The 26,305-nt window shown below is 43.7% G+C and overlaps 4 protein-coding genes across 6 annotated transcripts; 2 read left to right on the top strand and 2 right to left on the bottom strand.

Moving 5' to 3' along the window:
* Positions 1-336: 336 nt before the first annotated feature.
* On the bottom strand, positions 337-19,041 carry LOC131669422 (chloride intracellular channel Clic). The gene is made up of 4 exons (XM_058944278.1): positions 18,755-19,041; positions 4,251-4,556; positions 3,385-3,711; positions 337-2,359 (listed from the first exon to the last, which is right to left on the bottom strand). The coding sequence occupies exons 1-4, from the start codon at positions 18,824-18,826 to the stop codon at positions 2,279-2,281; spliced, it is 786 nt and encodes a 261-aa protein (XP_058800261.1). The 5' UTR covers positions 18,827-19,041; the 3' UTR covers positions 337-2,278.
* On the top strand, positions 16,865-20,823 carry LOC131669423 (tetratricopeptide repeat protein 12-like). Of its 3 annotated transcripts, XM_058944279.1 has the most exons (6): positions 16,865-17,035; positions 18,004-18,683; positions 19,739-19,877; positions 19,972-20,163; positions 20,276-20,668; positions 20,751-20,823. In XM_058944279.1, the coding sequence occupies exons 3-6, from the start codon at positions 19,739-19,741 to the stop codon at positions 20,795-20,797; spliced, it is 771 nt and encodes a 256-aa protein (XP_058800262.1). In that variant the 5' UTR covers positions 16,865-17,035; positions 18,004-18,683; the 3' UTR covers positions 20,798-20,823. The 3 variants fall into 3 exon arrangements, with proteins under 3 accessions (XP_058800262.1, XP_058800264.1, XP_058800265.1); XM_058944281.1 differs by lacking the exon at positions 16,865-17,035 and having other exon boundaries at positions 17,938-18,683; XM_058944282.1 differs by lacking the exons at positions 16,865-17,035; positions 18,004-18,683 and having other exon boundaries at positions 19,314-19,877.
* A 2-nt stretch (positions 20,824-20,825) lies between these two features.
* Positions 20,826-22,481, bottom strand: LOC131669421 (UPF0415 protein C7orf25 homolog). Its single transcript, XM_058944277.1, is given in 5 exon segments — positions 20,826-21,060; positions 21,131-21,319; positions 21,321-21,658; positions 21,735-22,179; positions 22,254-22,481. Coding segments are annotated over 5 exon segments (1,149 nt in total). The 5' UTR covers positions 22,344-22,481; the 3' UTR covers positions 20,826-20,973.
* A 417-nt stretch (positions 22,482-22,898) lies between these two features.
* Positions 22,899-26,016, top strand: LOC131669451 (pescadillo homolog). The gene is made up of 7 exons (XM_058944322.1): positions 22,899-23,040; positions 23,214-23,447; positions 23,526-24,033; positions 24,113-24,503; positions 25,077-25,264; positions 25,374-25,603; positions 25,670-26,016. Exons 1-7 carry the CDS (start codon positions 23,017-23,019, stop codon positions 25,934-25,936), a joined length of 1,842 nt encoding a protein of 613 aa, XP_058800305.1. The 5' UTR covers positions 22,899-23,016; the 3' UTR covers positions 25,937-26,016.
* The last annotated feature ends 289 nt before the right edge of the window (positions 26,017-26,305 follow it).

Here is a 26,305-nt window from a genome sequence, read left to right on the forward strand (position 1 = left end):
GTTCTCCTCACTTCATTCGTTTTTCTCAATCGCAACTTCGATATTCTAAATTTATTCGTAAACAGCGATTAGTGAGGGATCTTTGAGTTTCATGAGCGTAATACAACCGAAATTTTGAAGGTTGTTAAAAACGTCCTTTTATACTAAATATTTTTATTTTCCCATTTGGCGAAAATCGTTTTGATTTAATATCACTATATCGTTTTGATCTTCGAAAGAAACTTTCATTTTGTTTTGACTTGTAATTTAATTGTATGTTGCCAAATACTAACTTAGTTATACAAGAAGATGTATTCAATTTTTTCTTTAAAAAGGAGACTGATTTAAAATCTGCTGTACTATATTTTTCTTTATTGTTACACCAATTTTAACAATTTAGCTACAATAAAATTTTGTGTTTTTGGAAGTATGTCGAGGAAGTACGAAAAACACCACACATATTGTAAACACTGGTATATTGATTTCTACAAGTATAAATCAAATATTCAATAATACAATAATCATAATATTAATATAATTAATAATACGAGAAAAAGCGATCCGCTTCTCATTTGACAAATGAGTTCTTTCTTTTTAAATGCCGAAAAAAATATATTTGAAAAACAGAAACATGAAAAAAACACCATATATCAAAATATTGATTTTTTTAAATACGATTTCTTTTATTTCAATCGCCACGGCTTTTGTTGTCGACGCGTTCGTAAATATACGACAAAACGTGAAAAGTGGTCACTTACGTAATATAGTTCGAGTCGGAAATCTTGTGATAACGATATATGTTCTTTTTTCAAGTTCACCGTCTTTGCCTAGACATTAGGTTAATCGCCTGTAGACGAATCGATAAGAAATCATAACTCAAAAAAGAATGTACAATGCATTGGCGTTTTTATATATTGATGTATGTACGCAAACAAAAAACGATGTAAATTATTGGACAAGGAGTTTTTTTCTCTCAATAGAAAATCAAAATACCTTGAAAAACGCATTGTAGAATTCCTAGCTTAAATAATTTGTCTGAAAATGCATAATGTTGCTTTTTTTTGTTGGCATTGTCTTCTAAGTCGTACAAAATTCCGCGCAACAAATGTTACTGTAGAAAATACAAGCTCACGTCTGCATGTAAAAATGCATAATTATTTACAAATAAATTTTGATAAAAAAAGAAGCTATACTTCCATTGCAATTTTGTTTTCTTGAAAACTTTATTCATACAAAGGATATTTGCATATAAGTACATAAGATCTACTTAATTGTTTCATAAGTATATATAATATTTATATATGTATAGATAGCACACTTGGATATACAACTTTATAAGTCTTTCGCATTCACGAACAGCAGGAAAAATCGAATTGCCCAATGATTTACGCCGTCCGCAAGAATTTTGCTTTATTTGATTTTCGCTAGAGGTATATGCATCGCAAATAATTTGTACGTCTCGGCGGAAGACTAGCGATTGCGCAAGCTCACGTGCGTGCGCGCGCTTGGTAGAAATTTGGCGCTCGATTGTCACGAAAATATACCAAGTGAAAAAGCACACGACGACGACGACTCATCGGCAATCGGCACAAATGCATCACTGTGTCCTCCGATGCGTACAGCTTAAATGCATTTTATTTTCTTGTTTTATTTTTATTTCTACACACAAAAGCGGTCGTTGCTTCAAAAAGGACGGACGCGTTTTGCACTGAATATGTAGAAAAATACAATTTATCGCGTTTCACATTCTAAGAACACGCATGTGCTTCAATGTACGTAGCGTACAAAGAAAATAAAAAATGATCAACACGATCATTTGGCGTTTCGATTTCTTAATTGTTAACCTTCCATTACAGTGCAAATATGCCTCGCAAAGATAAAAAAAAGAAAGAGAAAACAAAGGAAAAAGATAAAAAGAAAAAAATCTACGCAACCGGCTCGTGTGATAAAGCTCGATACTGTCGTGAATTTTTTTAAACAAAGCCTTGTAGTCGAAGAAGCAGCTGTTTTTGCGATTATCAAAAAGGTGAAAAAATAGTTCATTGTGCTCAAAACGTCAACCATCTCCGACTTTTCATTGTATATATATAGCGCCGATAATTACAAAATGTAGATTGAAAAAAGAGCAAAGCGGTCTCTGTCTCGGCTCACTCGTGAAGATCGTCTTGGCGCATTGTTGCGTGGTCGGCGAGAGATGTTTATAAGGGGATATGATTATGGTACAAACACGCGTAAGCCAACAACAACAGAGTAACGTGGTACACGAAAGGCCCAGCCCCGATGATGTGTCCAAAGGTTTTTAGTCGTCGTTGACCTCGATGGGGATGCTCGTAGTGAAAGTCGGTGTTTCTAATTCCTCGTGCTTCTTCATCTTCATGCTCTGTAACATTAAAAAACGAACCAAATCTTAGGTAAATTCGCGCGCGCACGCGTGTGTGTGTGTGTGTGTGCGCGCGCGCGTGTGTGTGTGTGTGAATCGTGATTGTCGACTGTAATTGGGCAACGCAACGTTAATTCTGGGCATCCTATTAATTAGACAACAAGTACTTGCTAAGTGAGTTAGCGGCAAAAGGAGTAATGTAGGTCACGTTTTTGTCGTATCGTCAGATTAGATTACGAGGGTACCGACAAATTACGTACACGAAGTCATACACTCGCGAGGACGATGAGTGATGTTCGTTATATTGAGAATCGTGGTTTGTTTAATTGCTGTGAGATGTTCAATTCGTACGAAGCGGCTAAAAGATGAAAGCGACATTTCATCTTTAAACTGAATTGCTATTTGAAAAGAATGCGCAAATTGCGATTTCACCTGTAAACTCGAAAGTTATACTCTCGGAAGGTGAATAAATACATTCATGAATGTTTAATGACATTCAAATTCCTGCGGGCACATACATAAAACTACTATACGACTGATGAGAAAAGGATACGCTAAAGTGACGTAACCGACAACAACGTTCCATTCATCATAGAAATTGTAGTATCTTGTGAAGTTGTTTGAAATCTGCTCAAGATAGGGATTTCCTTTCAATAAAACTTATACGATTATCGTTAACATATCTTACGAGTAATGTAGTTTTATATAAAATATTCCACCAATTATATTTGGAGCAATTTGATAATTTGTTACGAATCACTGCTCTATCCACGGAACATTTGTATAAAACTATCGAAGATTAACATATTGTTTTCAGAAGTTCAAGTTTAGGTGAGATTACAGAATGAACGAAACAACTTAATTGACGTTTGGATTTAACGTGATTGATATCGTGCTGAACGACATATTACTAAGTTGAATGTACGTTAACTGGCCTGTCATTAACTAACAACACACAAAGCTAACGAAGATCTTGGACAAGCCCACGAGTGTGCGGTTCAATCTGAAAATTTGACGATACGTACCTGCTGGAGCTTATAGTGATTGATGATGTCCTGATCGGCTGGACAGCTCTGCAGGAAAGCGTCGAGCCTGTACATGTGATGCATGTACCGCCACAGATGAACCATACTCTCGGGTATCTCGAAGTCGGCGAAATACTTGCCGGCCACGCGAATGTGCTGCAGCCGTGGCATGAGCTCACAATCGAAGCAGCACATCGTGTCGCCGGTGAGGAAGCGCGTGCCCTTGCGGCCTAGGTGCTCGTCGATTTTGCGCAGATGCGCCATCAGCGATGACGACTTGGGATCCTTGTCCTTGTCCTTTGCATTCAGCAGCAGCAGCTTTAGTTTCTGCAACGACGTCGCAATTATCAGTCATTAGTTATTAGTTTTAACTTTCAATTTGGAAACATGTATTGTCAATTTTCGCATGAGAACGTTGTATTAGCTTTCGGAAAGACGTCATAATTCATGACGCAACACTTTTAACAATTACTCTACACGACTTAGGCTTTGCATTATTGGTGTTTTCTTCAACACGCCTATAATTATATAAATTAAGGATATTCATTCAATTTGTCAGTTTAAAGTACATAGTAATTACATAGACAGCCGAAGAGATTGCTTTTCTCAAAACTGTTAAATTACGTCATAGAGAAGTAGTTGAGCATATATGCTTTAATACTTTAGCTTTTATACTCCTATTTTAGCGATATCTCTTGAGATAGAAACACGTTTAACACAGAGACAGTAGAATTTGAATTTGAAGTTGAATGTAAAGTAAACGCCATTATGAAACTACCAAGGAGTAGAGGAGAAAAAGTAGGATGGGTCGTAGCGCCAACAATTCCAATGATAAAATAAGGCGAGACGTAAAGAAGAATGCTCACACTGAAAAGGTTCTCAACGAGAGTGTCGACGTCCTTGTCCTGCACGAAGAGGTTGTGCCCGCCCGGAATGTTTTTCATGATGTGTCTCTCGATCTTCTCGTTCTCCAAGATAGCGTCGCCGTTATCGATGAGAATCGGCGGCGGAGTCGCTTGGAAATTGGTGCGGAAGTCCGGCGGTGGCTTCTGCATATCCACCGTCGTCACCTTCAGCGAGATCGTCTTCAGTTCGGCCAACAGGTACAAGTCCATGAAGTATTCCTGGCAGAAGAGGCAGGCACCTTTTCTGCGCCCGTCGATCGTCGAAGCCTGCAATGACCGATTCGCAAATGCGTTAATTTTATATCGCTTCAAGGTTGTTTCGGCGCTACTCAACGGAGCAGACAGGTGAAAAAATGGCGAACAAATTGCATCGTAAAAGAGTCAACTATCGTTCACCTGCGTTAGCTAGTTTTACGTGCCAGTTATTACGACACTTCTTTAGTGGCCGTTTTATGGATCACGACAACGGCGCCTGCACATGGGCATGAAACTGCAGTAATCTCCGACTAATCGGCCCGACAATGTGAACGTTCTCGTGCGCTAAACCACTCGACGATACGACTATTGGTCGACTCGAGTATTCGTTAATTCCGAATGACGTTTGTCAATGAAGCTCGAGTTTCGCTGGTCGCAAGGAGCTTTCGCTCGCCGAAACGGGAAATTGTTCACGCGAGATCTACAGACATGCGCGACGGCGGCGGTAAGCAAGCACTTCGCGCGAACGGGCGCGCGGAGCGTGGCCACCGTCAGCTTTCTACCGTGCAGAATTGACCACGCTCCTCCAAGTCAATCTTCCGCTCGACCGTCTGCTTAACAAGCCGCCAATCGTAACACGGTCGAGCCAAGCTTGCGACAAGCCAGTAGAGAGCCGAACTGCAGCTGAAAAGAAAAATCTCGTTTCCCGATTGACGCCTCGATGCCCCGGCCGGTTTTCCATTTCTATTTCTCGGCGACAATAACGGCGACACGGTCAATAATCCGAATCGAGAGCGTCGCGCGATTTCTTGCTCCCGTTTGTTCGCAACGACGACGACGATGACGACGACAACGACGACGACGATGACGACGATGACGACGACGACAACGACGACGACGACGACGACGACGCTGTAGCCGCAGTTCGCGCGCACACGCGTTTCTCCAGTCGCGTCCGCGCGCAATCGGTATCGATTTCTCCTCTCGCCGAGAGGATATCGTAATGCCACACGACGTGCCTTGCAAATTGCATACACCGCGAATTATGCGCGTGACGCGACTTACATTGGGAAGCAACGATAGGATGGGATTTGAAGGCAAGTCCGAGTTGTTTTTTTCGCGCGCAGAGAATTATCGGGTCATTGTTGTGTGTGCTGCGTGCCGTCGCGGACCGTTTTTCGTTCTTCTCTCTTGTACTCGGGCTACGTACGAGCAAAGAATTCAGCTTGGCGCGCGCGGCGTGGGACACGGCGGCCGCATCGAACAATGGCGGAGGGTTGATAATCACGGTGAGGAGAAGAAGGAAGAGAGAGCATTAAGAATACCGGCATTATCATATTTTCATGCATACAATTGCAGCACTGGACTCGGATCTCGTCGCTGAGGGAACGCCAATTCAGACTCTACAGGACGGAAACGACACGAGAAAGCTAGTTTAATGCAACGCAGAAAGACGACACGTCGGTGGGCTCGCACTCGCGAAAGCTAATCCAACTGACACTTTGAGATCGAGACGCTGCCGGCACGCGGCATTCTCGACGTTCCCTTTACCTGACGCTCGCGCGAGCTCGTCAATTGCGCGTCGTCGTCGTCCTTTTCGAATTCGCGGCTGCAACTATGGAGTTGCACCGCGCGACAAAAGTTCAGGGCTTGTTCTTCGCCTCGTAGATGTGGCCTTCGTTGTTTGGACTCTCGGATAGCGAAAACTCAACGCGATTTCGCAATACGACGCGGCACGTACGATCGATTTTCGCCTCGGCCTCTTTCCAGAAAAACAAGAAAAACAAGAAAAAGCGAGCGCACCCAACAAAGCGCACAGCGAGGCTCGCGATAATCGACAATAATCCGGATGCCCTTGCGCAACGACGTTTTCGGCGAAAATGTGATTAGTGGCTCGTCGGGCACCGCGCGTGCCTGCGAGGCAATCAAGATGAGAGAGAGAGAGCCCAGGCCGGCGCCGGCGGAGCGAGAGCGAGTCCTTAGAAAAACCGTTTGACGGATGACGCAAGGCCGCGCGCGGGGCTTCGTGGGAAGGAGTAAACTGAGAAAAAAAAGGCAAGCAAATTGACGTCTGCCTACCCCGTGTCGTTGTTTCGATAATCGGCCCGGGACCGGCAAACGCAGCCGACCCGCGCGCGCGACCGAGGCAATCGATCGACCTGGATTCGCGGCGCGAGAGCGCGTTGCCCAATCGCCGCCCGTAAATCGATCAATTAAATGCCCGTTATCGCGAGTGTTCGCCACCTCTCTCGCTCTGACTCGCGCGCACAATGCCGTTTCGCCACTGCGCTTTCGCTCGCGAGTCGCTTTGTCGAAAGCCCTTTGGCGACTCGTCGCGCGCGCTCGGACACTGGATTTCGAGCGTCGAACGCTGCGCGGGCTCGTACGAACGCCAGCTTTGTATGCGCGACAACGGACTGGCAGCTCGCGCGAGAATGGAAAATAACGTGGTTTTCGCGTCTTAACGGGGAGAGCGGAGTACACACCATGACTAAATAAATCAACAACGGCTTGTCGTGCGCGGACATCGTTCGTGAAAAGTACAAAGACTTTTCTCGGCTTTTCGCGTCAGGGCTTACGGCACCGCGGCAGCGATGTACGCCGAATAATTTACGGGCTGCACGCGCGCGCGCGAGAGAGATCGTTCGTTCGCGACTGTACCAGAAGGCAGACTACGCTGCGTCGCGTCTGTGCTCTCCTCGACGGGTTTCGTCGACTCTCTTTCCAGCCGCGGATATCCGACTGCTCGAGGAAACTGTCGTGGGCGCTAATCGCTCGACCCCTGCCCGCGAATACGCCATCGGGAATAATTTTCACGCCGCGACCGTTGCTGCGCCGACTTCGAGCGCCATCTTCGCGGGCGCGAAATTGCCGTGAAACGTTGCCGCGATTACCGTCGTCACTCCTTTTGGAATGCGCCTCTCGCTGGCTGCTGGGTCGCGCGAACGACGAGACAATTAAGAACGTCGCGCGCGGTGAACGTGGCTAGTTGAATGAAATTAAACGCAGTCGTTACCCGCGCGCGCGCGCCGACAATTTACACGCTTGACGCGCCAACTTGTGCGCCCGTTATCCGCCGTAACTCGTAATTTTTAATCGTCAGTGCGCGCGCGCACATACACACGACAATACGAGCCGTCCGTTCGCCGGCAGCGTTTTGTACATTTAGCCGACTTTCGATCGCAGCGCGTTAAAATTGTCAAGAAGCGTGCGAGCTGCGGCGGCGACGAACTCGGATCCCTTCCACCTTGACTAATTTCTCGGCGGTATTGCTCGCGCCGCGACGAGCTCTCCTTCGTACGCGCGCGCGCGCGCGCAGCATCTCGCTCGAGTTAGCTGGGGGGGGGGGGGGGGGGGGGGGGGGGACAATGCGCGCGCGCGTTCGCCACGCGGTCCTTTCGGCGCGCCGCATCTCCTTTCCCCGTTGCGAAACGCACGTCACAGCCAACATTTCCAACACCCAGTGCGCCTCCTCTTCTCTTTCGTCGTCGCCGGCGCCGCGTTGCGCATCTCCTCGGTAGATAAAAGTGCAGGAGTGCGCTGACTGACAGCGTTCGTTCGCTTGTATTTCGGCCGGAAAACATCGCCCATTCGGAATTTCCAGAGCGGAGACGCCACGCCCGCGCGCTCCGAGCGAACAAACTCGGCGAGAGCGAGGCCTTTGAATTGGCACGACCGGTAACCGATGGAGCGTGCCAGCAGCCTACAACGAGACGCCGACGCAAAAGACACCACGGAGGCAGAGCTAGAAAGTGTCCCTAACGATAAAGAGTCGCGCGGCGAATCGCGCGCTTTCTCTGAAGGAGCCGGAATCAGTCGATATTCGTTATTGCCGAGCGCCGACGCACTCGGTGCGGCCTGTGCGACGCGACACCTGGCTTCGCGTATCTACACAGCGATGACGTTCGAGAATCGAGCGGCGCAAGCGATGTTTTGCAAACTGGGCTTCCATTGATTGGCAGCTTCGTTAAATTGTATGCGCGCTAGTCGTCGACAAAGCGATTAAAGAATAAGCCTCGGCCTGCAAGTCAGATCAAATGGAAAGTTCGCGTTCGCGAATATAATTTCAATGCCTGCGCGCGCGAAAGTTCCGTCGCTCGCCGTTCTCGGCGCACACGCAGAACGCGTATCTCGCTACTCTGAGAGGAGGCGCGCGGCGGCGTGTAATAGCCAAACGAGGCAAGCGAGAAAAGAGCGCGCGTACGACGTGGATCGACCGACCGCTCGGTGAAATTGCAAAGGCCCATGGGCGCAGCACGGAGAGAGAAAAAAGGGGCTCGGCAGGAATTAGCATCCAAGCGAATTGCTCGCTTGCCCAACCCATTTGCCTCGCGACGGCGCACGCGGGGACGCGATAACGGGGCCGCTGCTCGAGCGCCGCGGCGCGCGCTGATAAGGCCGACGATGCGCAGCACGCCAGACCGTCGAGGGCTAAGAGTCTGACGCCAAGCAACGCAGGACCGAGATTTTGTCGTTCGTTCGCTTTGCGCTGCTGCACCTGCACTTTCCACGACGACGATCGATCGAGACGCGTTGCGAATTCGTTCGGCGAGCACGGCCACCGGGATCCCGTTGAATGCGAAGAAAACTCGCGGCGTCCTCGGCAGCGCGCGTCATTCCAATTTAATTTTCACGCGCAGTGACGGCCCATTCGAGCAGACGCGTTACATGCGCACGAGGCGGCGCTGCACTGCGATTGGGCCTCACTCGGTGCTGTCGTAGAGGCCTTTGGCCTGCGGCCTGTGGCGACGGCGTCTCCGCGGCGAAGCGCGAGATTCCTTTGATTACGAGCCGGCCGCGACGTCGCCCGGGCAATCAGCGATTGTTTATCTCGTCGTCGCCTGCCTCGGTCTAAATATAGTCGCTCGAGGCTGCGCCCGGCGTGCATCACTTGCGCGCAACGAGCAGGCGAAGGCCGTATACCTTACGCCTGGCGTGCTCTCTCAGGTCGGCCCCTGCCACGTCGTGCTCGTAAACTAATATTCCGGTCGCGCGACGAGCTTTCAAAGACTGCCGCGCGCGCGCTCTCCGAAAATTGCAAGCTGTAATTGTCGTTGCGCAAGCGTGCCGCCGAGAGAGTGGATTGCCGACGCCGTCGGTAATGGATTTCTGAAAATAGCCAAAGACGCTTCCGACCGGTCGTTCGCGAGCGGTCAATCGCGAGGCACGGTCGCCACGACGGCAACTTGCTTTCCCAACCAGAACACGCGTCTTCATTATTTTTAGAAAATCGGTCATTACGAGCCAGTGCGGCAGCTTGGCTTCTTTTTTTTTTTTCCTTTGCTTCTGCATGCATTGACATTGAGCACTGCGACGGCAATGAGTCTTGCTGCGCGACTTCGATGCTTTTTCACCTACATACGCGCGTACGCTCGGACGAGCTCTGAATATCAAGTCGACTGTTCAATCGAACGTCGGCATTACTGCTTCAACCGCGAATCGTCGCATGAGACTCGCATTTTTAAACTTTTGCAGCCTTCGACGAAAGCATCGTTCTGGCGCGAGAGAGATTAAAAGGCGATTTGACGGCAGGATCGCGATAGCCAGCAGGTGGCAAGTATACTGCAACGCGCATCCTGCTCCCACCACGACTCTCTCGGCGAGCAAGTAAGCGAATACGACGCGTCGCCTTGGCTAGTTTCCAGAGCAAATGCGATGGTTTTAGCAGGCGCGCTACTGCTGGCCAGACGACTCGACTTTTGTCCATGAGAGACGAGAAACGATCGACTAATCGAGGCGCGACAGCGGCAAATTTTCCACGACGACAACGACAGTTTTCCAAGTCAAAAGCGCTATGTCGGCGCATCTGCATCATCAGACCCAAGATAATTCATATTCGAAAGTGATAAACTTTGCTACCGTCCAGTTTTTTGTTTTTTTTTTCTCCATGACTGATTACATTCGCTTGGTGAGTCAGCTCTCGCACGAACAAAATGAAGAAAGAAGCCAGTAGACCTACTTGGCCAATATTCCGCGCCGTCCTCTCGCTTTATTCTCATTCGCATGATAATGAAGCGAGCCAACCTTGTTAGTCCAATGCGACGAGCTCACACGCATAATCGCTTCAAAGATGGCGTACAACGTTAAATGAAGTAAAAAATTCAATGAAAAGTCGACATCAGGTGAAAAAGAAAAGATAAGCTAGCGATATTTTATACAAATGAAACGTCGAAACTGCAAAATCCACCGCGTCCTTGTCTTTTTTCTCTCTACATCCGTTCTTGAACGCAGCCGTAAAAAGGCTAAGTCAATCGGCAAGTGTCTCATATACTTCGCGTCTGCAGCGGCACGAGCTCGGTTAATAATTTTTTCAGGCGCGAGACGCGGCGCGTCGACCGTCCCCGAAATGTGTGTCAGCCGGCAGCGGCCGATGAGAGAAGGATAGAACGAGGAGGAGGTCCAAGCTGGCGCGCGACGGCATGTGTGCGCGAGAGCTGCAGCCAGCTGCGCGCGTGCGCGCGACCGAACGCACTCGAGAGATAGACAGACGAGAGGCGCACTCGGTGCCGGCTTGGCGGCATACGCGCAGGCAGTTTGCATCAATTTTCGACGATTGATATCCGAGGGCTCGTTACCCGCGATGACTTTTAGACGCGCCTGTCGCGTCGTCGATAGCTTCTACATAGGAAACGTCGCGTTGCACGTACGCGACGGACGAGCACTCCGTTATACCCCGTTAATCGACACCGTCTCTCTAATCTCAAACGCGCGCGCAGTCGCGTCCTTTCGCTTCGTTTCGCTTGCATTTGTGCCGCGCCGAGACTTCATCTTTTTCCCGCTCGCCGTAGACGTCGATGTAAATACCATATACATTTCGTTCCGTTTGGCACCTTGCCAGATGATCGTTTCGCTGAAAGTTTATTTTGATTTTCATGAGAATTTTATGTTTGCCTGTCATCATCGATATTTTCGTACAAATAATAAACTCAAGATAAATATATATAAAATATTACATACAAATTTAACGATAGTATGGCATTTAAGAATGTTTCTCACTAATGGCAACGTGAACGAATTGAATCAGTATTCGAAAAAGATTTCCATTTTTTTTCATCGGTGACAATCGTGCTGCAGGAAGGAATGAAAAGTCATCGAAGGTTATTCGGTGACTTCGGCTTTACATTGGTTTTTCGACCCAGATGGTAATTACATTATGAACCTTCAACGCCTAATGAGTTTTACCGTCTACTTCACTAAACTGTCCGACTTAGAATTTTCCAATATCCCGTCTATAGTCTCGTTACAACTTCGCTTTTTCCAATTCACCTCCGCGAACCAACGCGTAATTATAGCTTTTTAGCGTGCACGCACGCTTTTATTTTTAGCCATCGCACCGCTCGTGAGGTAAGCCTTTTATATACATCGATAGATACATCGATGACGAGGTGCAGCGCGGAAAACTGCCGTAAGCCGCGCGATCGAAAGAGCTGTGCAATCAGGACTGTATTCCGCGCGAAGATAAGCGAGAAGAAGAAAAAACCGACACAGGCGGTAGCAAGAGCACTAAAATCGAACGATAACAGTCTCCGCTTGACGAAACCAGCCAGATTCGTTGCACTGGCCCCCTGTGATAAGGCGATAACGAAACAGTTCTTTCAAACGTTCGTCATTTGTCGCTGCTGCGGTCGCCAATGATTTTTTTTCTCTCAGCTGATGCGCGCGGACAGAACGAAACGTGGGAATTTTTCGAATGATTCACAGCCAGGAATGCAGTGCCTTCGGTGTGTAATAAGCGTTACACGTCGTACACAATTCTCTGTTCCCTCGGTGCTTTGCGGCCTTGTTGGTCACCGCGGCAGCTTCTTCGCGCGCACTTTGTTTATATTTTTTTGTTTTTTTCGCCTATCTCAAATACGCGCGATGGATGAATTTGTCGCGTTTGCACGGGTGGCCTGTACATGGCAACATTGCGCGTGAATCGAACGACAGTGTCGGCCGTATTGCATCTTTCGACGGGTTTGAACGTTGATCGAACTCTCAACGAACGTACAGCGGTGCGTTCACTTTGAACTGGACGGGTGAAAAGAAGAGAGTAAGCAGAACTTATCTCGCTCGTGTGGAGATCTGGATGACGATAGACGAAGACGACGATGATAAAGAAAAGAGGATCGCCGGGAATGCAAGCCTCCCTATCCAGCCCGATCGACTTTGCGCAACGACGATTTCCACAGACGGGCCATGTGTGCTCGACGGAGAGCCAGTCGGCGAACGTTCAGCTAATTTGCGACGGAGAGAGCGGGGCTGGAGAACGGTAGCGCGAAGCGAAAGTCCCGGTCTCACGTGTGTGTCTGTGTGTTTGCGTATCGCTGGCGAGGAAAAAGCCGGAAAAAAGAGAAAGAAAGGGAGGAGGGGGAGGGGGGCGGGGGAGGAGAGACGCCCGAAGACAAAGGAGATCGAGAATGCCGATTCCCCGCCGGCTGGATGTAGGCCAGAGGCGCGATCGTGTACCATCGCGGTGGCGGCGTGCCGCGAGCGCTCGTCAAAGACCGATCGCGGCTGCTCCGCGTCCTGTGACTGGATCGGACGACGGACGGTCCCAGTTCGTCGCGCTCGGGCAACGAAGGCCTCTCGATGTGGCACGATTATTCGTCGATCGCGGCGCGTTCGCGCACTCAAGTGCGAACGAGGCTCTGTCGAATAAAAAGACGCGCGACAGCAGTGCGTCTCTCCCCTTGCCAATAAGCGAATACGAATGTCAGCCTCTTGAACTAACGAGGAAACACATACACACGTACATTAACTCCGTCAAGTTTGCAATCGACTCATTAGCACGCGAACAAATGACTTTTCTGCGCGACGGACGAAGTACCGTTAATTGTGAGTGACCCGGTGTGCGCGTGTACGTGTGTGTGTGTGTGTGTGTGTGTGTGTGTGTGTGTGTGTGTGTGTGTGTGTGTGTGTGTGTGTGTGTGTGTGTGTGTTGTGTGTATGCTCGTGGGCGGAGTGTCGAGGAGAAAACCGGTTGAATTGGATACTTTTCTTTTCGAGAGGGGTCGCCGGGTGATTTAGGTCAGTTTTGACACGGACGATCTTTCCGAAGACAACGATGAAAACATCAAACGTAAATTGTATTTACAAGACGCTTCGTTCGTCCACGTAACACGTAACGGTACGGCCGACATACAGTTTCCGTGCCAATTAAAAACCGCGAGAGCCTTTTGGGGAATCGCATTGTCATTACCGTTCGCGGTGCGCGATCGTCGGGGCAGCGCACACTCGACGCCGTAGTTTCCGCAGGTGCGCTAACGACGAACACGTTGAGCCGCTCGTATTAAGCGAGATGCCCGCGGCCCGGGGGATCGCGCAGCACATCGAGCCGAACCTCGGGCGCGCGTGTCTGAATCGCGATACGCATCGCAAGCAAAGCACCCGCGAGCGAAAGTGAAAGCCCTCCCGCGACTCGATGGCTTTTTTCACCCGAATCCAGTTCTCATCTGTCCGTAATCGACCTCGCCTCCGCGCGCGCGCGCGCGCCACACGCGTAAACTCCGGATACTATCGCCGTTTGTTATTGGCGCACGGCGCGGCGAAACCCACGCGCGTGAAAGCCCGCGATTGCGACACACGCGCGGTTCGCCGTCGCGCATACCTGCGGAACGAAAACGTCCGTACACGTCCTGAACAACTGACCCGAGCGCGACAACGGCCCACTCGGGAGACAGTTTTTCGCATCGCATCGCGTCTCTCGGCGCCGCTTCGGCGAAGCGATTCGAGCTGCAACGAAACCTGCAGCGGAAAATGGGAGAGAGGAAGTGTCGAAATTTGCTCGCTCGGCCGAGCGCACCTACATGCATTGCGCGCTGCTCGCCTATAATCGTGGAGGAAGGGACGACGTCCGTCTCACCGACGTGTTTTTCCGACGTTTTCTCTTTTTACGAGAGGCTGTTCTCCCGGTTGTGCTCGGACAAAACGAACGCATCTCACAGACGAGCCGTGCACACTATACGTAATAGCGACAGCCGCCCCGGGGGGATTTCGCGACCAACGGGGGGTAACCAGTTCCACCCCGATGCAATTTGTATTTCGAGGCGCTCACTCCGCGCGATATGGTGGCTTGCTCAAAAATTAACTTCCAGCTCCGACAAATGTTGAATAGAACTTGAGATGTTGCCGTTTCTCTGCCTTGCTCCTTCGCGCTCGCCGTGTATTGCGTAGACCGTGTTATTGTTTGAATATCTATCCAATGTTTTTCAATTCTGAAATAACAAGCGCGGTAGTTATGAAACAGCCATTTTTTTCTCATATTTCGCCGAGACGATTGTGGTCGTTTAAACATCTTAATCGTTTATAACTAATAAACCGTGCATTTCTTGTGAATTTTTTAATTATGTAAAAATGTTCATAGAAAAATTATAATATCTCTAAAATCTACTCGAGGTTTTACGAATTTTTGAGAATCTATATTTTTCTCTTTTTAGTTACTATTTTCAGAATGTCACTGTTTTATAAAATCAATGGCTTAAAACTAACTATTTCATGATGAGCTACTACAAATATGATTTTGATGTATTTTGACGTGCTGAACACGCATTTGGATGGTACCTTATCCAAAAGTGCACCGATAATTAGCTATGAACAAACTTAATGTTCAAAAGACCATAAAAAATGTATTAATCACCTCAGAGAATTTCGAAAATATGCTATGCTTTCGATATCCAATAACGAATGTACTAATTCTTTCAGAATTAAAAAATGTTGAAAAGATTCGAACAATAACACGGCATAGACAGCACGAACGCGAATGAGCAAAGCCGGCGGTCAAACGGCGGCCAGCGTTTAACTTAAATTGCAATCTCATGTTCTATTCAGCATTTTTTGAATCTGAGAAAGTCTATGAATTCGTTATTACACAAGTAACGCATGGTCGTTTGGTTGATCATTATAGTCATTCGAACAATCAAATTGTTCGTAATTAATTATCTGTTGGTTGTTGAGCATACCGCCATTGAAATTCTTGTTGAGTAGCTGAAAATACATAAAATGCACTTGAATAGAGCCCGTTACCCACATCGCCCCCCCCCCTCCCCTCCTAGACTATAAATGTTGTCGAAGCAATTGCGATAATTCTCTTTTCCTGGCAGGAAAGCACTTTTCTTCCATTAGCCGCCCTCAACGACAATTGACTTTTAATCGTCAATGAGCAGAGCTATTTTTTTTTATTCCCACGTGTATACAGAGCTAATGGGATTTTTCATGGAAACTACTGGCTTTCTAAGCTCGGGCGACAATCACTTTTACGGAGAGTAATCGAGAAGAAAAACGCTGCCGAGAATTTACTTCATTACGCGAGACTATCGTTCGGAAAACTATCGCGAGCGAAAGAAATAAAAGCGCGCTTACGCGACTACTGATTATAGATTAAGAGCCTTGTTTTTCTTTCTTGCGCGCGCTCTACTTCAAATCGCTTTTCGGTTTTTCGGGGTAGGAGGCAAACAAGTCACTTGAAAATAGAAAGTCCTTGCTGCGAAAGGCGAGCGAGATCGAAAGAAAAAAGAAAACGCTTCCCCTTTTCCGCTGCGCATCTCCATCGATTGAAAACACCAATGACGCACGTCCTTGCGCCTCGTTGCTTCGGTTTTTTCTCTCGCTCGCGCGTCTTTTCCAACGAAAGTCGCGCGAACGCGAGCGTCGGCACAACTTTCGATTCGCGGATTGTCGGCTCGGCGCGGCGAAAGCATTTGAAAAACCGGTATACGACCCGTTAAAGGCGGAAAAGTGCGGCAGAGAGAATAATTAGTGTCGCGAGAGAGCTTTGTCGTTTTACGAGCGCTTCTGTTCAGCCGTTCGCGCGCGTTCATTGATAATACATCGGGCCATTTTCCAGGTGGTGAAATTTACGCCCGAAAAACTGTCGTGTAATTTTTTTTCGCCGAGTAAGAAAACAAAAATCTCTCGTCGGTCATACTCGAACGACGCTCGCGTACGTTGGCGATCTATTTTATTCTCTCGCGCCAGTTCATTCCATCTTGAGCGACTCTCGTTGCGTTTGCATTGCTGATATAAAAAGACAAAGTCATAGGGGGGGGGGGGAGAGAGGAGAGAGAGAGAGAGAGAGAGAGGAGAGAGAGAGAGAGGAGAGAGAGAGAGAGAGAGAGAGGAGAGAGAGAGAGAGAGAGAGAGAGAGAGAGAGAGAGAGAGAGAGAGAGAGAGAGAGAGAGAGAGAGAGAGAGGAGAGAGGAGAGAGAGAGAGAGGAGAGAGAGAGAGAGAGAGGAGAGAGAGAGAGAGAGAGAGAGAGAGAGAGAGAGAGAGAGAGAGAGAGAGAGAGAGAGAGAGAGAGAGAGAGAGAGAGAGAGAGAGAAGCGGCGCGATAAATGGACGCGCGTTCGTTTTCTTTCACTGCGCGCGTGGCAAGGAATGCGAAGGTTAAGATCGAGCGGTATCGATTGTAAACTTTACAACTGGCGGCCACGTAAGACTCGACAATCGGCTTTTCGCGTATTACGTCGACAGCAGTGTATTTTATCGCGCGCGGGGGAACTCACTGCAAGTACGAGCGAAGCCGAGGCGGTATTAGCGGCGATTATCTGCTCCAGATAGGCCTCCAGCACTCGTACGTATATTGCGAGGCTTGCATGTATCACGCAAAGATTGAAATTTAAACGAGGGGATTATTACCACTGAGGTTTTCCATATTTTTCACGATTCACCGCACACTTACGTTGAAACTTTACGATGTAGATGTAAAACTTCAACGGAAGCCCCGAATCGACTCTGCTGTATGAGACCTCTAGTTTCATCGTTGTCGTTTTAACGAGATGTCGACTACTTCCTCGAGTATTATCAATGCCGTCAATTTTGACTGATGCGCTTTGAAGAAAATACTCTGGTAACCCAAATTCGCGTAAAAGACCGTGTTGCGGCGCGAAACAAAAACGAGATTTTCACCCCGCAAAACAATTTCGAGGAAGTCCATAAACCACATTTACGCCTTCTAAAAAGCCATTTCCCTCGACGTTCTCTCGCTCGCGATAGTAAAACCTCCACGAGTTTTGAAGTTGCAGGCTGCAAAGGAAAAATAACACGCGATTTTCACCGCCCCGGATAAAGAAAAAATGCTGAGCGAGTTGCCGGCAGCGGCTTTCTATTATCGCGACGCCGTACAGTTTGACATTTTATTCGCGAAGCAGTAGCGCGTGCATCGTCGTTGTAAGAAAAGAAAAAAAGAAAAAAAGCAGGAGCGCGTCGGCGAAACAGAGAAATAAGCGAAAATCCGGCACGGATCCCCGCAGCATTTCGGCAACATCGCTCTCTTTGCCGAGTGCGTATGTGCTCATCCTTCCTGTCGAATGGCTTTGCCTCCTCGTTTTATTTGGAGAACGTGGTTTTGCGGAAAAAAGTGACGGGGTAATTGATAATCCGAGTATACGGTGCGCGAAAGATCCTCTTTTTTTTAAAACTGGCTAGTCCACAACATTTGTTGTTGTATAACACTTGGAATCTCTCTTTGGAGTATGCGGAAATATACTTGAAAAATTGTTCGATTCTTGTAGCTAAAATGCACGTTTGTCTTTCGAGTAGTTTGCAGAAATACATATTTGCGTCGAAAATGCGGAAATACCCGGAGCAGTGCTAAACGTAAATACGCCCAGATCTAGAGCGAACCTGTTGATCAGTACAGAGCGAGAAAAAGAAACAAAAGGTGGGTATTCATTCAAACACGAGAAAAGTCGGTTAAAGCTACTGCAGTATTTTACTAAAAGTCATCGGGAAAGTAGGATCAAAATGACGATGTTAACAGATCTAATAGCAAAAATTGTTTTTTCACTCGCATTTACGCGCGATGACTCAGGTCTGACGAGATATTAAAACAGTGCTGCATTAATTCACGATTACGATGCGTTTCTCCGTGTGTTGTGGGAATGCCAAATAAACGTGGCTCTCTCTCTCTCTTTCTCGCAGAGGTTCGGCATCAGCATTAATAACTCCTTGACAATTCGCAGAGTGCAAGTTGATCACAAAATAGCAAAAACCTCGGCCTTCTATTACACAATTAGACATTTTTAGTTGCATGCAACCCATTCAGCGGAAGTAACAATAACCTCTCTCGCTCATTCCACCGCGAGAACGAAGAAGGACAACGGCGTGTTGGCAGCGAAAGAGAGCGAGCTCCAGGTGGTGCGTGTGTGAGGAACCTCCACGCCCATTGCCGCGTCGCTGGCTGCTCTCGCGGTGACAACAGTTGGCGGAAGTGCCAACACGTATGTATTTCTACGTGTATGAATCTAGCTAGTCTCTGAACAGCGCGTATGCGTGTACGCTGTTTGCTTACCTTGATGATGAGCTCGATCTCCGGCACATCACCACCGTTGCTTGTCCCGTTCTCGTGGCCGTCGTCCGCCATTGCGCACGCTCTTTCTTCTTCTTCCTCTTTTAAAGGCACTGTTTTTTATTTATATAACGCTAATAGCGCACGCGAGTTTCCTTTGTGATACAATCGAGAAACTGATGCGGTTATCTGAGAGTCGTTTTTCTCTCGCGGATAGAAAAGGTGGATCACGAGACGGTTATTACAAAGAAGCACAATAACACACCGTGGAAGTTCACGAGATACTGACGCAGCAGCGACGACGAACGCGCGCCTTCGCGGCCTTTCCCTCTCTCCCCGCAGCAATCGTATCGTTGAACGTTCCCTTTAGCAAGCGCGTCTTTTTTCTTTTGTTTACTGTTTGTTGACCTATTTGAATGCTCTATGCCTAAATTTTTCAACTTTCCAACAATGGTGATTTAAAACACTTCTGCTACGCAGCCTTCATAATAATTCAAGTTCTGCAAGTTGTACAAGTAACTTTTATACGATTTCATTTGGCAGGGAACAAACTTATCAACTGTTGATCAATTTTTAAATTCAAATATTTTACTGTTACATTAAATTTTTGATCCAGAAGTACGGTGATTGTTCTTCTTTCATTAGATGGTTGCTTCATTATTTTTATTCATTTACTAAAATACGATGGTTTCATTAAATCTTAATTCTTCAAACAGCACATCACTTATACCTAAAGAGTCATTTGGCATCATTATACTTGTCACAGGAGCGAATTAATATACATAACATGTATTGATGAATACAGAGTTGCAACCATCTGTGTCAAATACGTTTTAGTAAAAATCATGTCAAATAAAAAATTATAGTGATTCATTATGTAAATATCGATTCACATAACATGTGCGTATCCATGGCAATACGAATAACAAGTAAATTGAGCTAAAAAATTACAAGCAGTCAGAACTTCGAAATATTTTTATTTCTAAGATGGAAAATGATATAAAATTGGACAATCTTAACTCGTGCATGAATGAAGAGGTCTCTAAAGTTTTTTCCAATATGGATGAAAAACGGAAAGGTACAGAAGAGGAATTTCAGAACTTCATGCATCGCGTCACCGAAGTTGGTATGCATTTATAAAAAATAAATGACAGTTGTTATCTATTACAATAATTAATTGTTGCACTAGTTCAAAGATTGATATCTTACTCGTTTTCAAGAAAAAATAATTAAACAGCTCTCATCTGAAAATGAAACCGAACAACGGCAAGGAATACATTTGGCTGATGAAATTTTAGGGAAGAGTCGCAATTGTGATATATCAGAAGACGAAGAGCTGAAGATAAAATCAAATCGCACATTAATTAATACGTATTCTGCTGAAGATGCAGATCCAAACCAAATGTCGCAAGGTAAGATCATTAAATTTGCATTTTGACTCATCTAATTTTTAAGCATTTGATTTGGTTTGAATTAAATTATGAATCTATATCAAAACAATTTGAACTTATTGTTAAACAACAGAAGCTTTCAAACGAAGCGTTGAAAAGGATGCACAAGCCAGGTCAGAAGATCGCAAAACTCGCAACGAGCGTGCAGAAACTTACAAAAGAATTGGAAATGGCGCCTTCAAAGAAAGCAACTACGAGAAAGCTGTTACATACTTTACAAAGGCTTTAGACCAAAGACGCGATTCTACAGTATTGTGGAATAATCGCGCTCTTGCTTACATGAAACTAAGCCTTTTCGAGAAGGCACTACTTGATTGCGAATGGGCGTTAAAGGTCAACGAGGCCAACATCAAGGCTTTACTTAATAGCGCCAAGTGCCATCGGTCACTCGGCAACCACGTTAAATGCAAAGAGTTCATTGCACTTGCCAAAGACAAGAATCCATATTTTCTCAATTACATTGCTGGTTGGTATCATCACTTAATTTCTCTCTCGTCACTTGACATTTTAACGAAAGTATTGAGATAAAGTGGCTTTCATTATTTCAGAATTTGAAAAAAACTTGGAGAGTAAAGCAGCTAATAACTCTGATTAAACTGACTATAATTTTGTACGAAAACAATTATTCAACATTTAATAAATAATTTTCAAATAATATATAATCAATAATATTACGTAATGATTGCATTCTATTAAATATTTGTATAAAAAACATAAATATTAATATCATTATGTCCAAAAAAGCGCTAGACTATTGTGAGATAAGTCATGTCAAGAAGACTCGATTTTTGCGGCATTTCGTTCTTTCATTTCAGATAAAGATCGTGGTTCGTGAATAAATACCATACACTCCACTCCCTGTAATAAGTTTTTAATTAGTTGACATTTTTTAGTACAATGTTCTAGAGAATAAATTTGAATATTGTACCTGCATCCTTGCAGCACGAACAAATCCTTCATTGGCAGATACAGTAATACTTTTTAAATTTTCTCCACTGGCAAAAACAAGTCTTGATCGTTCTTTAACTTTACCACCTAGATTCAAATCCATTATTCTTCCATGTGGAATGTCTTCAACAATTTTCACTCTATTTAATAAATCTTCAGTTCTTTTTTTTTTCAATAGGTCCACCAATTAGATTGATGATATTTGTGAAATTGTCATATGCAGTTTGACATACTACCAGCTCTTTATTTTGAAACAAATTATCCAATACTGGTTTTATAGGCCGAGTCCTTTCCCACTCAGCCTGTGTAGTGAGCAGGGGTTCGATGTAAATGAAATTAGCATAACCATTGGTCATATTTGTCACATAAGCAAGTAAAGTTGAAACATCTAAATTGAGTATTGTAATATCAGTAGTTTCAACATTGGTATTCAAGTCTAATAAATCATAGACATTATTACTTGTAGATTCTTCAGATTCTGTCTCTGACTCTGAACGTAATAAGTCATCTGTAAAATATAAAAATTATAAGTTGAGGTTATAACCATGGTACAAATCATAATTTTACTTTTATTTTAATTTTACCATTTATTATATCATTATCATCATAATCAGAATTTATAATATCTCCTTCAATAATGATACCTAAAGAATTTTCCAACTTCTCTGCTAATGGTTTTTCTATACCACAGGCAAAATAAAATACAATATCTGGTGGTCTATACATGTGTGGATGATTTTTAGCACATTTTAAATAAGATTCTGCTTGATCAAAAACTGACTTTTGACCATATTCAGCATTGCCTCTGGAGATGAGTGTAAGTGCTTTTGCATTGCGAGCAATAACTTTGACCCAACTTAAACCTCCATCACAAACAATATCTATTTCTAATCTTGAGTTTTGATACTTGAATGGTTTTAAAACGTTGACAGGATCATTAGCAGATAAGAGTCTATTTACTATAGCATTCAAATGAATTAAATTCGTGCTTTGTAAATGCTCTTTTTTGACTTTACCTGTAGCTCGTACCTTAATAACAATTGAATATGAGATATTAATACATGCACATATTTACAGATATACTCAATAATGAATAATAATACTTTGTTAAGAAATTTTACTTCTTGTTGAATTTTTCTTATTAGTTTGTCAACACCTTCAACTTTTTCTACAAGTTTCAATTGTTCGACCATGTCCCCAGCCCCATTGAATTTTTTCGTCAAAGCATTTTATTAAATTCTCCGGTGTTTCCATAACACACGACTATCAATTCTACTTATTGTATTATGTATGGCGAAAAAATCAACTTCTTATATAGATAAAAATATAAAATTACAAGTGACCTAGTGACAGATTCGATCTATATATTAATCTAAAATATTTTTACCAGCTTTTGGTAAACAACGAAATCAGTGATTATATTGATGAGATTCAAACTAGCGTAGATAGATGGAGTATTAAAATGGTACTGCCAATTACTTTTTACACAACATAAAAACAATACTAGCCAAAAATACATAAACTATTTGTTGCACAACTTAATAACATCTGACTCATTGGTAATTAATTCTGTAGTTCTTGTATTAGTGATTGAATAACTTTACATTAAATAGCAAGAATTTCGTGCACAGAATAGAAAAATATGCATAGATTCAAAGTTTTTGCCAATGCAGTTATACCAACTGAAATTTCCAATTTCAACAAAAAATACTCGGTCGATAATGCCTTAAAAAGATAATAGGCACGTGTACGAACGCATGTCAACGTGTATATTCAAAAATTGTATAATTATGTGGATAACGAAATGAGTTATTAGACAAAAATAGTGTTTTATTTGCTGAATTTTTATTTTTAGAACCATATAAAATGGTGGTCATCGGTAAGAAAAAGGTAATTTCTCGTTAAATTCGTAAAAATGTATCTGATGAGGTTAAGTGTACATTAATTTCAAGTTATGATTTAACAGTGAAGTAAATTATATATAATTATAAGTGAAGTAAATTATATATAATTATATATAAGAAAAATTTATTAAATTTTATATTTTGTGATGATCTTTTTAGTACGAGGCCGGAGAGGCAACGCAGTTTCTCACAAGAAAACAAGCATTGAAAAAACTGCAATTGTCTTTGAACGAATTTCGCAGATTATGTATCATAAAAGGAATTTATCCGAGAGAACCTCGGAATCGCAAAAGGGCACAGAAGGGGGATACTCGTATAAAAATCCTTTATCACAAAAAGGACATTCAGTTTTTGATGCATGAACCTATAATATGGAAGCTCAGGGATTACAAGGTATGGTTAACTAACTTTATACCATGTTTAATTTAGTAATTAAATGTACTATTATTATTTTCTTTATTATTATTGTAGATATTTGCAAGAAAAGTAGGTAGAGCAAAGGCCTTAAGAGATTTCAAAGAAATGAAGAGATACCTAAAAAATCACCCAACAATAAAACTAGATCACATTGTCAAAGAAAGATATCCAACTTTTATAGATGCACTTAAAGACTTGGATGATTGTCTAACTTTATGTTTCTTGTTTAGTACTTTCCCTTCAATGCCACACATACCAAGAGATCAAAGTATACTTTGTCGAAGACTCACAGTAGAGTTTATGCATGCTGTCATTTATGCTAAAGCTCTTAGGAAAGTTTTCATATCGATAAAAGGATATTATTATCAAGCTGAAATAAAAGGGCAGACTATTACTTGGATTGTGCCTCATCAATTTGGTTTTGAACCACAGAAAAAGTCAGAAGTAGATTTTAAAATGATGTCCACTTTCGTTGAATTTTACATTATCATGCTTGGATTTGTAAACTATAGACTCTATCACACATTAAATTTGTATTATCCACCCAAATTCAGCAGTGTTGGTAAGTACTTTGTCAAAAGCTTAATGATATTTGAAGAAATAGAACTTTATCTCACTCATCGATTATTCAATGATTGTAGGTACATCTGAACAAGCACTTGTTGATGCTGGAGCTTTTGCCTCTGAAAGGATAAGTGCTCTTAATGTTCCACTGGTTACTCTAACTCCTGGAGTACAAGCTGAAGAAGAAGTAGAAATTGATACGTTCACAGAAAATGATGCAGCCAAAATTGATGAGATCAAAGCTGAATACGAAAAAATTAAAAAATTAAAAACTTTATTTAAAGGGTTGAAGTTTTATATAAATAGAGAAGTACCTAGGGAATCACTTGTTTTCGTAATTCGTTGTTTTGGAGGCGAAGTTTCATGGGACAAATTGTTATTTGTTGGCTCAACATTTGACGTAAATGATGAAACTATAACACATCATATTGTAGACAGATCTAGTATGGATAATCAGTACCTTTCCAGGTAAAGACTATTCTCTTTTTAATTTTTAATGCCATGTTCTTGATTTTTTAAATTAATTCGTTCTCAGATTTTTGTTTAAATTTTATTTTCGATATTTTCACGCTTTAACCTTTAGAGGGCCAGAAAATACCTAGAGACGTAAAAAAATCAAATTATTTATTTATATTTTACAAATAGTAACTAATCAATTACTTATGGTAAATCTTTTTTAGTATAATAAGTATAATATAAAACTTAAATTAAGCTAAAAATGAAAAAAAAAAGAATAATGCAATTGAATATTATTTTTAAATTTCGAAAATGTTGATATTTGGCTTTATTGTATCGGACCGGGATGCGCCTCTAGACGTAAGGGGTCTGATCTGATAACATCCCAACTTAGTTTGGCCCTAACTTATGGACCCTAGATCACATTTCTTTAGAAAAATGCGATTAACAAATTTTTCAAAACCCCGGCCCTCTAAAATTTAAACTTTATGTATAGACAAGACTCTTGTGTTATTAAATTACTTGAATAATAAGAACAAAACATTTAACTGCCGCTGTGTATTCACAAAATGTTTACGATTCCAGGTATTATATTCAGCCTCAATGGATTTTCGACTGTATTAATGCTCGAGAGCTGTTACCTGTTGAAAAATATTTGATGGGTTGTAAGCTGCCCCCGCATCTTTCACCATTTTCGGATCCGCGCCGCAATCAAGAATACATTCCGCCTGAGGAAAGAGCATTAATGGATCCGGAATATAGGTTGAATTACGGTACGTGCTCTCGGATGGTTCATTAAGAACTATTTTATGACCAGAGATGAAAAAGTAATGCCTTGTTTAAATTTTATTACATTAATTGTTATTATCGTTTGATTTACAGCTCAAGAAGACGATGAAATGGATGATGATTCGGAGGTAGAGAAAGGCACTGAAGAAGATGAAACAAAAGATGAAGATAATGAGGACAACAATCATATGAGCGACGAGGCGGAGGAAAAAGGAGAAGAAGATGAAGACGAGGAAGAGCCGGAAGTCGTTGTAGAAAAGAGTAAAAAAAAAGCTGAAAAGTCTGTCATTGAAGATTCTAAAGAAACGGAAAGATTACAAAAGGTATTTTGTTTTAAGTAAATATATCGAACGCATATCCTAAATATATCTGTAAATTTATTCCCACAGAAAAAGAAAATGAAAGTAAAAAGCGGCAAGATAGTAAAGGAGGATCCGTATGAAAAGAGTCGTCAAGAAAGTCAAGAGTTCCGTTTGCGTGAGAAGTTAGTTCCCAACAAATACCGAAAGCTTTACAAAAGCATGAAGGAGGGTAAAAAGGATAGGATGAAAGAGATTTGGTTGAAACGGAAAAAGAGACGTCTGCACGAAGAGTCTGAGGTAGCGAAGAGGAAGCAACTGCGCAAAGCTCAGAAGAAAGCTGCAGCCAACGCTTAAAACGAATTACTAATTTTATTTTATAATTTGAACATCGGTATGAAACTTTATTAATATGAGAAATACAGCCGTGAGCGATCATTGAAAATTGTGTTTTATAATTATCGCGAATCATAGTGGAAAATTCCCAATGTCACGCAAAGTGGACAAATTAACAGTAGTCTCCAAGAGTAAATATTATTCAGAAAAAAAGGAACTCGATGCTATTCTTACTTATAGAACAATGAGTCACTGTACTGCGTTAATATTCATTGGATAGCCTTTCACGCCATAAAGAATCGAAAAAGTATATCTCTCCCACATCCGACAGCATCCAAAAATAAAGTAGAAACAAGCGTCATTGTCGCTGTACCATTGCATCAACGCGGC

The sequence above is a fragment of the Phymastichus coffea genome, unplaced genomic scaffold (genome assembly GCF_024137745.1).
Source record: "Phymastichus coffea isolate CEN01 unplaced genomic scaffold, Cenicafe_Pcof_1.1 PCOF00093, whole genome shotgun sequence".
NCBI classification, from domain to species: Eukaryota; Metazoa; Arthropoda; class Insecta; order Hymenoptera; family Eulophidae; genus Phymastichus; species Phymastichus coffea.

Bases quoted from the DNA above. Each gene is read 5' to 3' on its own strand.
- LOC131669423 (XM_058944279.1), top strand. From the start codon at position 19,739: ATGGAAAATGATATAAAATTGGACAATCTTAACTCGTGCATGAATGAA. The intron at 19,878-19,971 runs GTATGCATTTAT...CTCGTTTTCAAG, and splicing joins GCATCGCGTCACCGAAGTTG to AAAAAATAATTAAACAGCTC. The intron at 20,669-20,750 runs GTTGGTATCATC...TCATTATTTCAG, and splicing joins TTTTCTCAATTACATTGCTG to AATTTGAAAAAAACTTGGAG.
- LOC131669422 (XM_058944278.1), bottom strand. From the start codon at position 18,826: ATGGCGGACGACGGCCACGAGAACGGGACAAGCAACGGTGGTGATGTG. The intron at 4,557-18,754 runs GTAAGCAAACAG...CGGTCATTGCAG, and splicing joins AGATCGAGCTCATCATCAAG to GCTTCGACGATCGACGGGCG. The intron at 2,360-3,384 runs GTACGTATCGTC...TTAATGTTACAG, and splicing joins ATCACTATAAGCTCCAGCAG to AGCATGAAGATGAAGAAGCA.
- LOC131669451 (XM_058944322.1), top strand. From the start codon at position 23,017: ATGGTGGTCATCGGTAAGAAAAAG. The intron at 23,041-23,213 runs GTAATTTCTCGT...TGATCTTTTTAG, and splicing joins TGGTCATCGGTAAGAAAAAG to TACGAGGCCGGAGAGGCAAC. The intron at 23,448-23,525 runs GTATGGTTAACT...TTATTATTGTAG, and splicing joins GGAAGCTCAGGGATTACAAG to ATATTTGCAAGAAAAGTAGG.